This window comes from Pteropus vampyrus, unplaced genomic scaffold, assembly GCF_000151845.1.
Source record: "Pteropus vampyrus isolate Shadow unplaced genomic scaffold, Pvam_2.0 Scaffold82, whole genome shotgun sequence".
NCBI classification, from domain to species: domain Eukaryota; kingdom Metazoa; phylum Chordata; class Mammalia; order Chiroptera; family Pteropodidae; genus Pteropus; species Pteropus vampyrus.
In genome coordinates this window covers 4,003,344-4,017,108 of record NW_011888863.1, presented here as the reverse complement: position 1 = coordinate 4,017,108, position 13,765 = coordinate 4,003,344, and the positions used below count along the sequence as shown (strand labels likewise).

At 32.6% G+C, this 13,765-nt stretch overlaps 1 protein-coding gene across 1 annotated transcript in view; it reads right to left on the bottom strand.

Moving 5' to 3' along the window:
* CCDC91 (coiled-coil domain containing 91) overlaps window positions 1-13,765 on the bottom strand; it is a 294,142-nt gene that overhangs the window by 237,054 nt on the left and 43,323 nt on the right. The window contains exons 2-3 of the mRNA XM_011363116.2: window positions 3,366-3,408; window positions 1,162-1,240 (exon numbers count right to left, since the gene is read on the bottom strand). Coding sequence (XP_011361418.1) covers window positions 1,162-1,240; window positions 3,366-3,395 — 109 coding nt within the window. The 5' untranslated portion in view covers window positions 3,396-3,408. The remainder of the gene's footprint in view (window positions 1-1,161; window positions 1,241-3,365; window positions 3,409-13,765) is intronic.

Below are 13,765 nucleotides of genomic sequence, written 5' to 3'. Positions count from 1 at the left end.
GTTCTCTGGGAAGCTTTCCAGAAAAAGAAAGATTAAAGCAAGAAACAACACATAAACAAATAGGAATTAGTACAGTAAGGAAGTGAGAGAGAGTGGAAGTGGAAATCAAGGTGGAAAATTCCAGGCAAAGAAAACAACATATATAATGCCCTCAAATAAGAATGAGCCTCTTAATTATGCTATCTTCTCTCCCACATTTATTGACACCTTTGTTCCATTTCTTCTTCTCCCTTCAAAATCTTTCTCCATTCTCCCATCTTTGCCATTGAAAGCAGATGCATCCTTCAAAGTCCAGATCAACAATATAAACTGTTTCAAGAATAATATTTGGTTCCTAATACGCATGAAACATTTGCTAAACGAATGGATGATGAAACGGATCATTCTGCCCAAATCACAAATATGCATGTGCCTGCCTTATCTTCCTTTGAAATAAAGGACATATTCCCATAGTGCCAACTGTATAACGAACACTGAGAAAATATTTGTAGGATGAATACCTCTAATAATTTAAGACTAAGCGGAGTTGTTAAAGAATATTTTCATCTTCTACCTCTGACCTTACAATGAGTTGTCAGAACAAAAAGTCTAGAAACTCAAAATACTATTTAGACATAAATTATATTAGTACTCAGACTTCCAAAAATCTCTCAAGAATGGAATTTACTTTTTATTTAATTTTTGGATGGCTTAATTTTAATTTTTAATATTTTTGAATGACTTTCCTGTAAAAACCTCTAAATTTAAATAGTGGTAGAGATAAATACTGGTGGAGATAAATTATGAGATATTTATAGAATCTCTCATAAAATTTGAAAATATTTATAGAACATAAAAAGAAAGTCTTTAATTAATAAACTGGACAACCTAAAAAAATTATTTAAACCATACCTTCCTAAAACTAAGACATATAAGGAAATGTAAACTGCACTTTTTAATTGCATTTAATTTTCGTGTTATCATTTTTTGAATCATGCCTCAAGTCACCATTGAGAATTTGCTATGAAATTCATAATTTGGTATGAAAAAAACCTAGATTAAATCTGGGTCATTTCATTTTTTAGATCAGAGAAGGTCACATGCAAAGATAGAAAGAGGCCTTCAAAGAAAAGGCAAAAGTGTTAAATAAGAAAAAAATTCCTAGTTGTGGTATACCAGTACCTGTAGGAAAAGCAGCCCAAGGAATAGCAGGAGATGTAGTTTGGGTTTCACCGCTTCCACCATCAAAAATCTCTGCAGCCTAGAAAATAAAGGCATAATTATTGTAGATCTGAAAAGCGGAAATGCTATGTAAGCAATCAAACTTCCATTTCTACAAGCATATTCTTTTAATACAACACACATTTTCAAATTCTCTCCGAATGCTTAATTGCTTTTCAGTCTTCATTGCTACCACCCCAGCATTACTTACCTCCCCTGTACTCCTGCTCTATGATCTTTAAGTAAAATGTTCCTTTCTTACTCAGATATATCTCCTGCCAATAAAATTTTTACTGTATCTATCCTTAACCACATTTTCAGTTGTAAATTTTATGTCTAAGTACTCTAAACTAACTTACCACCTTTACCCATGTATATAAAAAAAATAAATCCTTTTTCTTTAAAATTCTTGAGACCAAATCTTTTTCAATAATAGCATAAGACCTCATTAGAGATCAATCTAAAGAAACAGGATTCATCTAAATTCTTGAATAATCCACCAGCTGGATTTACTAGTATTCAACATGTAGAATTCCTAAAGCTGACATTTTAAACAAACAAGCCCTCCTATTCGACACTTTTACAACTAAGGGACAATTACTTAATGTTGAGATGCGGGTAAAGTGCAGTTTTCTGTCTCTTAAGCATCCAGGTCAAAGTAAAATTATTATAGAAAAAATATCATAATTTCGATTCACATTCTGCATTGAGTGTCAGCCAAGGAGAAGTTGGGGAAATCTACCACAGGGGCTAAGTGATGTAGAGCACAGTAGCTACTCTCTACAAACTATGAAAAATAAACATGGTTTATATAACTAAGGATAATGAGCTTCTATATTTCTACAACAGGATATGGAAAGAACGAAACCTAATAACCGCAATTAAATTGGCATGGTTGGTTAACATTGCACCTATGCAATATTAAAAGTAATAGATCCACTGACTATAACGTCAAAGTATAATTGTTCCTCTAAGGAGCACTACCTACTCATTTTTTTCTTAATATAATAAATCAAGCATGATTTAAATAAGACTATACCAAGTTTTAACCTTCATATAACGAACAATTTCTAAACAATAAACTAAGATTACATCTAAAACATACATTTCTTCAAAATATAAGCAATTTTAACAAAATTTTAATTGTTATATTTCAGTAACATAAACAAGATTCAATCACCCAATAAAACCCCAAATATTAATATATAATAAACCAAAAACAATTTTAGATGAAATGTAGAAAAGCGGTGTTAATATTCTAAATATCTCCATATTGACAGAATTAAAGATAAACAGAAGAGAAAATGATCCTAACATAAAAAAAACTCAACTCACACCATTCTTTCATGATATTCAGAACACTGGATATATACTTAGTATCTTATATCTCCTATTAATGTCATTAATTATACTCCATATTTTTAACAATCTCCTTTCACCAAATTCAAACTATGTTAAATCTTACTAAAGAAGAAAAATCACAAAGCTCATTTGATGGTAGTTCCAGGATTTGAGCTCATGCATCCTGACTCCTAATCCAGAGATTTTCCTGCAAGACTATACTGGCTCCATAAAAATAACTGGGTTACAAAATATTTCAATAAAATGAACACTCACTGAAAAGGATTAAGGAAAAGACAGTGTTTCTTCATCTAACAATTTCCACTTAAAAAATATACAACTCAAACCTGAGAGAATAATCTAACAACATAAACATACTAATTAGCTCTTTAAACCACCAAAAGGCTATATAGTTAATAGACTAACTCAACTCATTACAGGTATAAACAAGAAAATATGTAACAGATCTTCAATAGTCATCTCTCATCTCACAAGTATTTCCTAATTGACACATATCCCAACAAAATCATCTGCTGACAATTTTTAAAACCTCTTCTTTAGTGCTTCCACTAGTAGCACTTAATTACCTTAATTTAAACCATTCCTATGAGCAGAACGAAATGTTCAATAATAGTAAATCAGTTTAACTTTCAAAGAGGATATATTTTAATTTCCCTTGATTTTATTTGTTATTCCAAAGCTACATTCAAAATCATCGAGAAAGAGATCATGAACACCAAAGATAAATAAAACATTTCAAAGTTAAAATTTGAACAAAGTTAAAACAATTACATAAGTAAAATAAGATAAATAATATTGCATACCTCAAAACCACCAAAATCATCATCATCCATTCTTCAAGTGCACCTGAAAAATAACAGAAGACACTGAAAACTCCGCACACACAGTCATTTATGTCAAAACACTCTCTGACTTAAATGTATATACATCGTGATTTGTAAATTAAAACTATTTCATTTGGGTTTTAAAAACAATCCTTTTTAAGAAACTATGTGTGTATGCATTTTTAACTCAAAAAGACTGGATTTTTTTCTGGCAAAATTAGCCATTCTGGCAACATTAGCAATTTCTGTGACTTTTTCAGCAACCATGTATTTTGCCATTTTATGTTGAGACTCCAGGAGTGGAAAAATATTCTTTTACATTTTAATTTGCTTTTCCCAAATTGGCGCTAGGGCTCAATTCAATAATGCTTCCTGCTTTTTGCATCTATTCTTCAGTTGTCTGGCAACATCAGCACAAACTCTAGCTAAGAACAGGACTGTGGTGAATTTTTGGAAATCTGTCCTCCACCACAAAGGTTCTTCCCTTGGTTTCATGGCCGAGGTTGATTTAGATTTTCAAAATTGATCAGCATTTTTGAGCTGTGGCCACAACTTCTGGAGCATTTTGATATGTGTATTTTTAGCTAAAACTGCTTTGCACTTTTGGAAAAATGTGGAGCAAGTTACTAGGCTGATCAAGATAAATCAAGTCATGTATTCATGGGAGAGCAGGGGAGAGAAAAACACAAGCAAATATCCAGAATTCCTCTCTACTTTACCCTTAAAGTATGTAAGAGAGATAGGCAGTAGGACAACACATGCTTTATTTTGTCCTAAATGTATATCATAAAAATAAAAGGAAAAAAACCATGAGTACTAGGGCTTTTTAAAAAAGAAAAAAAGAAGCTTTTATCTAATAAACCAAGAAATAACTAAAAATCCTGGAGAAGTAAAATAAGAAATAGGTGGTATACATTAAAATAAAAAATAAATTCATAATAAGTTGTGAATCAGTAGCTGTAAGTGATATTCTACTGAATAATAACTGGTTTCCTTTTCTATATTTCAAAAGTGAACATATCCATATATTAATTACAGTTTCCTTGACTCAGTAATACAATAAGGACTTAATTATAGGAAAACAGTCTTCGCCAACTTCTTAAAAATAAAACAGCTAAATGAATTAAAGCGCATCTTAAGCAATAATTCTAAAGGCATTTTCTATGGCACTTTGCTTTGAGCAATGAGGCAGTAGTCATCTATAGCTATGCTTTACCTTTTCTCTGAAATTAATATTAATGCCTTCAGAAATAAAACAAAAAAAGGTAAATAAACAGTAAAAAACTATCGCAAGGATTGTTTTGCTTTAATAAGCAAAGAAAATTTATTTTCACAGAAACTCAGTAGGTAATGACACTAAAAGAAACATATGTAAACAAAAAAATCTTACAAAAAGGTAGGACATTAAATTAAACTGAATATGATACAAGTATTGTCACCATTACTCATATTTTAAAATTCTAATCTAAAAACTTTAAAAATCAAAACTAAGCCAGTCATCCGCATACTGCACTTAAAAAATATAAACCAGACTTTCAGAAACTTTTGATGGTGGTTAGTTTGAAATGGAATTCACATTAATTTTGTGTCGCAACTGAATAGAAATCTGTATGTGATTACATTTTTTCATGAAGAAATTAGGAAAGAAGAGTGATATGGATACCGAGAATTAACCAAGTCAAACTATAAAAACCAAGTTTGTCGTTTCCACATGTATCCCACAAATCTCAGGAGACAATTAAAAAATATTTTTAGCATTTACAAACACTGTACCCGAATAATATGGTTTCAAAAGAATGGAATTTTTATTAGAGTAATGCTTCTATGTGTTTTCATAAGACATATCCCAATAAATTATTTGTAAGGTGCCAGAAAATTTGAAAACAAAAACAAATACCCATGCCTAACAATCATTTCAGCTTTGCATAATGAACCAAATACCATCAGGTTCTTAAGTACCGATATAGCTCTACAAAAGAACATATTGGTGATCACTGACGTCTTCCGTATCTCAGCACTTTTTCATATTAAAACGCAGATGATAGTTTTTCTCTATTTTATCATCAAAGAAATATTAATACATTTTAAAAGACAAATGTGTCCTGAGTTTCTTAAAATACAGTATTAGAAAAAAACAAACTTTATTCTAAAGCAATAATCTTTCTCTGAATAATTTAGTTTCAAGTCTTGAAACAGTTTCTGTTCCCTTCTGAACATTTTAAAGATCAGGAGGAAAGAAAACTACAGCACTGAATTAATTTTACAAAATATAAAAACGAAAAATTAATTTTTAAAAGGAAATATTACAAGTGTGGGCTTCTTTATGAATTTAGCCTCTCTAATACATTTAAAACAGTAGTTTATATAAAGTCCACCTATAAACTTTTTAGAATATTTCTAGCACATAACACTGTATCTCATTACATTACAAATATAGCAACACCAAATATAACTCGTATCTAAGTTATAGAATCTTGAGCATGGGCAAAAAATTGACAGAGCATGTAGTTTTTTCTTTCGTGTCCTGGAAGAGGGAAAGATGTGTACTTTGCTCTGATTAGATATCAATATTGAAAGATCTCATAATATCTAGGTTTAATAATATACACACTTCTTTACATATGAATTCAATCTCTTTTGTTGCACTACTGTATTAATTCCCTCCTTTACTATCCTCAATATTTAATATATTGCTGACAGTTTTCAAGAAAAATATATATGCAACACTTAATGTGACAAATTTTTATTGAGCAACTATGAAGAAGATCACTCAAGGTCCTTAAGGAGTTATGGTCAGGTACAGGAGCGGGAGGGCAGAGTGTATGAAAAGCATGCAAATACAATAATATTAAATATAAAAGAGTCTTAAGAAAAAAGAAAATATGTCCAAGGTGAGAGGAAAGATTTTTAGGTGATATACTTAGTTGTAGCATCATGAAATGCTTCAGGTAGGACACATTTGAGATCTATTTTAACAGACCTAATAGAGAATTTTAAATGGCACATTAAGAACATGCCATTTAGTCAAGCCTTTTCCTAAAAGCTTTTTCTTAAAAGATAGCAAAGATCTGTTTTGATTGTTTGCTTCCCCATAAAGACAAGGTGTAAGAGAATGTGAAATGAGAAAACTGCAAAAAATTTGAAAGCAAACACAAGGTGAACCTTAAACTACCAGTGAGGAAATATGAGAATCAATTACGTTTACATCGTAGAATCCACAAAAGGCTAAGGAATAGGGGGCACTGAAAGTTGGGTAAAGGGCAGACTCAACATAAAGAGTCACAGGTATATCCTAAGACCCCCTTTCAGAATCTGCACAACTGGGCAACTTACAGTTCCTCATCACGGCAGAAGACTGAAGGTTTATCCCCTAGACAAGGTAAAACCGAGGGTCTCTGAATTGGAAGACACTGAGACAGGTGGGCTAAGTCAAAGTTGTATCAAATATTGAGACCCATGCTCCAGGTCCTCTTTCACCACTCAAAGACCAAACTGCCAGCGGCTGGACTTCAACCTCTAGTCACCAGTTTAGAAGACTTCTCTGGTGAATCTAATCGACCCCTGAAAAGGACCTCCTGAGAGGTTCCACAAATAGCTCACTCAGCTAACACTACTTTGACAAACCCTATCCACATGTATAGAATTTCCAATTCGTTCCTGATTTTAATACGAGGCAGAACAGTCTAAAAGTTAAAAGAAGAGGCAATAGAGTCGGGCTACCTGGATTCAAATTCTAGCTCTGCCATTTGTCAACTGTGTTACACTAGGCAAATTACTAAACATTTTGTGACTCAGTTTCCTCATTTCTCAAAAACAGATGATGACAATAATAATAATTAATATTAATGGTAACTAACTCCTAAAGTCATTATGAAGATTAAATAAGTTAAAATAGATGAAGCACTCAAAATGTGTGACACATTCTAAGCATTATATGTGTTTGCTACTTTATTATTAGTGCTTCACTCTTACATATGAGTGGACTGCCAGGGACAATTAAAGATATAAGTAAAATTTATAATGTGAAAAATAGAGACCAAGCAAAAAAAAGGAAGAAGGTGGAAGAAATGGAGACTGTATAGAAAAAAAATATTCAAAAAATAAATAAAAAATAAAAACTATAACTAATGCCTTTAGAGAGTTAACAGAAGATAGTATATCTATGAAATAAGAATGGGAAGACCTAATTTTGGGGGCAGTACAGAAGGTGAAGAAGGGGTGTATGACAAGACTAAGGTCTTGAAAATAAATATAATTACGGAAATGAAAAACTGCAGAGTATAAAAGAAAATGAAATGAACAGAGTGAAAGCATAACAAAATTACAAGACCCAGTCCAGAATAGACATCTTCTAATTATTAGAAATTCTACAAAGACAGAACAGAGAAAATAAAAAGGAAGAAATCATCAACAAAATAATTCAGGAAAATTCTCTAAAACCAAAGGATAGGATTTTCAGATATAATGGATCCTAAAGTATCCAAGAAAATAGAAAGGAAAAAAACCACTTTAAGTCACACTAGAGACAAATGGAAAATCCTACAAGCTTCTAGAGAGATAAAATAGGTTTCATACAAAGGATAAAGAATATAATGGCATTCGATTTCACAACAGTGTCACTGGAAGATGAAAAACAATGGACCAATGCTTATAAAATTGTGAGGGGAAATGATTTGCAACATAGAATTATATAATCAGCCAAACTAACAAATACTTATGGTAAGAAAAGAATAGTCATAATCATACCCTCAAAGTCTCAAAAAAATATTTCCCAAACATTCTTTCTTAAAAAGCTATAGAGTAAGCCAAGGAAATAAGACACAGAAAAACATGAGATTAGGAAACAGGAGATCCATCTAAAATGAAAAGAAAATGAATTCTCCCAAAATAATAGTGAAGTAAATTCCCAAGTTATCTATGTAGCAAGAATAGAAAGCAACCAGTCTACATTGGAACATATCAGAAAGCTCCTGTGAGATGTATTCAAACAAATGAAATCAATAGACTGTATCGTATCGTGTTTTACCATCATGAGAGTGATTTCAAACAAATAGGGGAATATTTGGGGTTGAATTAATGATCAGCAAATTAACCAAATGAAAACAGAGAAAATAATATGATAGACAGAAAAAGTAAACATTATATACTATATTTCTCATCTGTGAATATTATTTAGTCATAATAATATAAACAATGAATAAATAACTGCATCAAAATTATAACTATTTGGGGAAGGTAAGAGAAAGATGAAGTATATGGTATGGGGTAGAGGGGGGCATAAAAGACAGTTAAAGCCCCATCTTCCATATTGGAAAGCTGACACATAGAAACTGAAAACTCAAGAAGTAGTACAATAAATACGTTATTTAGGGATGTATTGGTAAACACTAATAGAATCAGCTATATGAGCTAAACATGTTGCCTCAAGAAAACAAGAAATGGAGAGGCCGGAAAAGAAGAATAGGCATAGCAGAGTTTGTGTGTCATATCAAGCTTTGTACAACTTTAAACTATGGGCAAACGTAACCGATTTATTTTTAATGATAATATAAAAAACATATGGCACAATGAGCCAACAACCTATTATTTCCATCAAAATACACTGAAAAAAAGTCAATGAAAATTTTGTTTTGTTTTTACAAAAACTAAAAAAGGCTTAAATGTTTTAAATTAGCAATTAACCAGTGAATAAATTTAAATTTTTTATATTAGTATTCTTCATAACACTTTCCTATATGACAAGTATTTATACAAAATGTAAAAATGCATCTCAGACAACAAAGTTGTTCAAAACAAAAGGGAAAAAAAATGCCTCACAGAAAAAAGACACTAAGGTAACTGACTTCAAAAAACAATCCCCAGAGATCATCCAGATTATTCAATCAATCCAAAATGCCCTACTTGTTAACACCGTCCACTTAGCATTTAACTCAATCTCTATCCCATCTGGAAAACTACTGGCTAACCAACATCCTCATAATCACAATATTTTTCCACTTGATGTTTCATGCCATGTTTCCTAGAAACAATAGACAAGTGATTTTTTTTCTGATTGTCCCAAGCAAACGTAAATCAGAAAGAAACAGGACACACGCACACACGCACACACACCACACACCCTTACTTAAAGTTAAAAATGAACAGCCATTAAACTTAACTAATTTGAAGAGTCTAATCATATAAGATCAGAATTTCAGGTTTATCTGTTCAAGGAAATTGTTTATCTAAATTTGTATAAGCTCTTCTGAGGTACAGTAGGAAACCAATTTTTTAACTGTTTTCTACTTCCTAGCACATAGTAGGAGCTCAAAGACTATTTTGAATCAATGCTTTTGGAATACATTACTGAATGAAAGCAAATGCATTGCTAATAGTTCCCACATGACTTCCCTTTCCCTCTTATTTTTCGAAGAAAAACACATTGGACCTTGAGCAGTAAAAGACCATGTTGCTAACACTAAAACAACTCAACACTAAAACAACTCTACCCATATTAAGACATGAGCTTGAAGGCCTACATCTTAAAAGAAATTACAGTGCTACACTCTACTCTCTTAAATATCCAATTATTATTGGGGCTAATGATAATTTTGAAACTTCCAATATGAAGCTGAATTAAAGAACTATTGCTATACTATAAATACTATTGCCAATGGCAAAATATTATGAGAAGTTAAAAAATAACTAAAACATATATTCAGTTTGTGAAAATATTCCATTCATAAATGATCACACAGGAAAACATCCCAACCACTAATAATTCTAATAACTAAATATTTTGCTTTATATAGCTTTCATCTGTGCTATCAATTAAGTTTTTGTCTTTACCAGTCTTTATTCAGAAAATTTACATGTCCCAGCAGATAAAGAGAAAAAAAGAAATGCAAAGCATTCAGACTCTCCAAAATTCATATACTTTCCAAGCTCTTTAGTTAATCCTTCTACCACCTCCAATTCCTTAATAGAACTCTGCCTTAGCTGATGGGCTGCTGATCTAATCACATTATCTTTTCCTTCAAAGAATAAATTCGCTCTCGCAATCTTAATGCTATGCCCAAATTTTCCAGAATTAATCTCCTCACGAGAGCCCATCATTTATTGCCAACAAAATAATGGATATGTTTATATGGTTATCCTGCTGTCAACTAAAAATTCTCACTAAATGAATTGTACTCCTATCTGGAAAAATCTCAACCCTCAAAGAATGATAGGGGGTTGATACATCACTTCTCACATTTTAAAAGAAAATCCAGGCCTTCTCTGAATAGAAGGAAACAAGACAAGAAATATATAGTCCCTTTCTCTACCTCCTTTACTTCTCTCCAAGAGAAAAAAAATAATAATGGTGAGAGCAAGACATCCACAGGTTCTCTGTTGGATGAGATTTAATACATAAAAGGTTAGCGTGTATTCACAATACAAGATCTTTGGGCTCCTCACTGGGAACCCTGTGCCCATAAACAACATATTTTTCTGCTAGTCCAGCTCCCATAAGAGAAGCTCACCAGAGAAAAACTTCATTTTCTTAGCATGGTGACATGTCTTTTAGCCTGTGACTGGATAGGTAAATATAATTCAGAAGAAACCAGGCAGAAGACCTCATTTAGTATTGGTCTAAGCCACATTTACATTAAACTCTACCAATAGCGTCACTTTTCTGATTCCTATGACTCTTGGTTCTATTTCTCAATTCAGAATCTGGAGTGGTTAATGGCTCCCCCTAAGGATCATCAACAATATCCAATTACCTGTTCCCTGTCAGAGAGCTATCAGAGAATTCACTATAAAATTCATGTTTCCCATCTTTGACTGGATTCACAGTGCTGCCTACCACACCCATGATTTTCTAGTTAAGTCTCTTTCTCTCATTCTCCAGAAGTAATTCCAAAGAATCTCAACTCTCCTCAGACTTCCAAGTTTTCTATTCCTTTTGGTAATCGAAGCACATTACCAACCCTTCTGCTAAAGAGAAAAAAACAGAAAGCCCATTTTAAGAGAAGTCCCTTAACTTCTTTCTACCAAAGCTATAGTTATCAGCATCTATACCCAACTATTCCACTTTATTCCGCTCACAAAAAGGAGGGATCCCTCTACTTACTTAAGGCCATTTCCTCCACCTGTGCTCTCTGATTTGGCTCTCCCAATTGTTCAACTTCCCTCTCTTACTTGGCTCCTTAAATATTTAAATATTCAACTTCCCCCTTACTTGGCTCTTCCTATTAACACTTAAACAGTCTCCAAGTCCTACATCTTTAAAAATGAAACAAAACAAAAACAAAAGCAAAACCATCCTCAACTACATATTCTTTTCTAATCACAGCTCTTTCCTTTTCATGACTCAACTTCATAAATGCTCTATTCTTACTGCCCATGCCTGCAACCAATTACCTCCTTTTCACTAAATGCAAAAATGACACTTCCAATTCCTTGTCTTATTTGAACACTAACAGCATCTGACCAGTCTTTTCCTTCTCAAAACACTCTCATCTCTCACTTCATGGTTTGCAGGACAACCATACTTCTTCCCTCTGTCTTTCTTCCTATTTCTGACTGCTTCCTCCCAGTCTCCCTTGCAGGTTCTTCCACCTACCCTGTAAATGTTGGTGTTCCTAAGCATTTAGATCTGGCCCTTCTTTTGATCTCATTTCGAATACACTCCTTGGACTACTTCATTCACTCCTTTGGATTCATTTATGAATATACACTAAGGAATCCCTAATTCAGATTCATATTCTGAGCTCCAGATCCATATACTCAACAGACATTTGAAATTTCTCTTTCAATCTAACTAGTATCTCAAATTCAATACAACCAAAACTGAACTCAAGATATCTTTTATGATCCTCAAATTTACTCTTCCTCCAGGATTCCTTTGCCCCAAAATTTGTACTACCTTCTACAATACAGTTGGCCAAGACAAAAACCTTGAGTCATCTTTGCCTCCTTCCTCTCACTCTATATATCCAATCAATCAACAAATCCTGTCCTAAATACCTCTAGAATCCATCTACTCCACTCAATCCCTAATACCTTCACCCTAGTTAAGGCCACCATTACTTTTATCTGGTTTATTTATACCATCAGCCTCCAAAATAGTTCCCTGCTTCTAGTTTGTTCCTTTCTACTCCACTCTCCACTCTGCTACCCAAGTGATCCTTCTAAAAACCCATTGATTTAAAACCTTTCAACAGCTCCTCATCATCTTATGAATTAAGTCAAAATTCTTAACATGGATTTATGGACCTTTGTAACCTAACTGTTGCTACATCATCTCCAGCACATTCATATCCTACAATCATATAGGAATCTGTATCTGAACTATACAATTCTGGCCAAAGCACCACACCTCCCTTGACCACAATGTCCTCATATGTAAAATGAACAGGTTGATCAAATGACCACTAAGACACTGCATTATAAAATCCTCTAAGTATATTATTCTATGACTAAAATCAAATTGCTTTCTTAACAAATGACTTTCTAAATACTTTCAATCCTGAATCTGTTATTTCACACAATAATAGTATCGTTCTTTAATCCATCAAGAATGCAAAAACTAGGTGTCACCTTTTAATCTTCACTTTATACTTTAAACCATAGCAAGGTATGTCATTCAATCCTGTATTATGATTCAGATTTCTATTTCTTGAAAATTACTAGAATCTACTTCTGGTCATTCTGCTCTCCAACACATTAATCACAGTGGATAACTCTTTATAAAGCAATGACGTTTTAAACTCTAAAACCAACGTGTCAATCTCAAATCCAAATCTTTCCAAAAAGTAATGAAAAATACATACCTCTATGGGACATGAGCTTTGGAGTCACACATGTAAGCAAAAGAAGCATGAAGACAAAGTTGTGAATTGTGGTGGCACTAGTGAATGAAAGCAAAAATATATCCTTAAAAAGCCTATATCACAATATTAAGGTATTTTATACGACAGATAATAAAGTGTTAGATAACAACACAGTAAAATAAGTGTTGATAACATTATGAAGTACAGATGATCACATGTTTAATGTCCTCTCTAATAAGAAAGCATTTCATAACTTTCATGGTATTATCTGCTCTCAACTATATTATTTTCTATCTATAGTGAAGCCTCATTTATCTAGACAGATACATCCAATAATCTCATCCACCTAGAACATGGTTATTCTGATAAAATAAGCACAACATTCTTTTGGGTAGACAAGACTGAAATAATAAACTCAATGTTTCAGTGTTCAAATACTTTAATCATAGACAGCTTTAAATCCCTGTTGACATTTTATTTATTCTTCTATTAGATATAATTGGAGGCTCCCAGTACCTCTTTGACCTCATCTATAACTCCCCTGACTCACTTTGTTCTAGCTACATAGCATCTCTACCA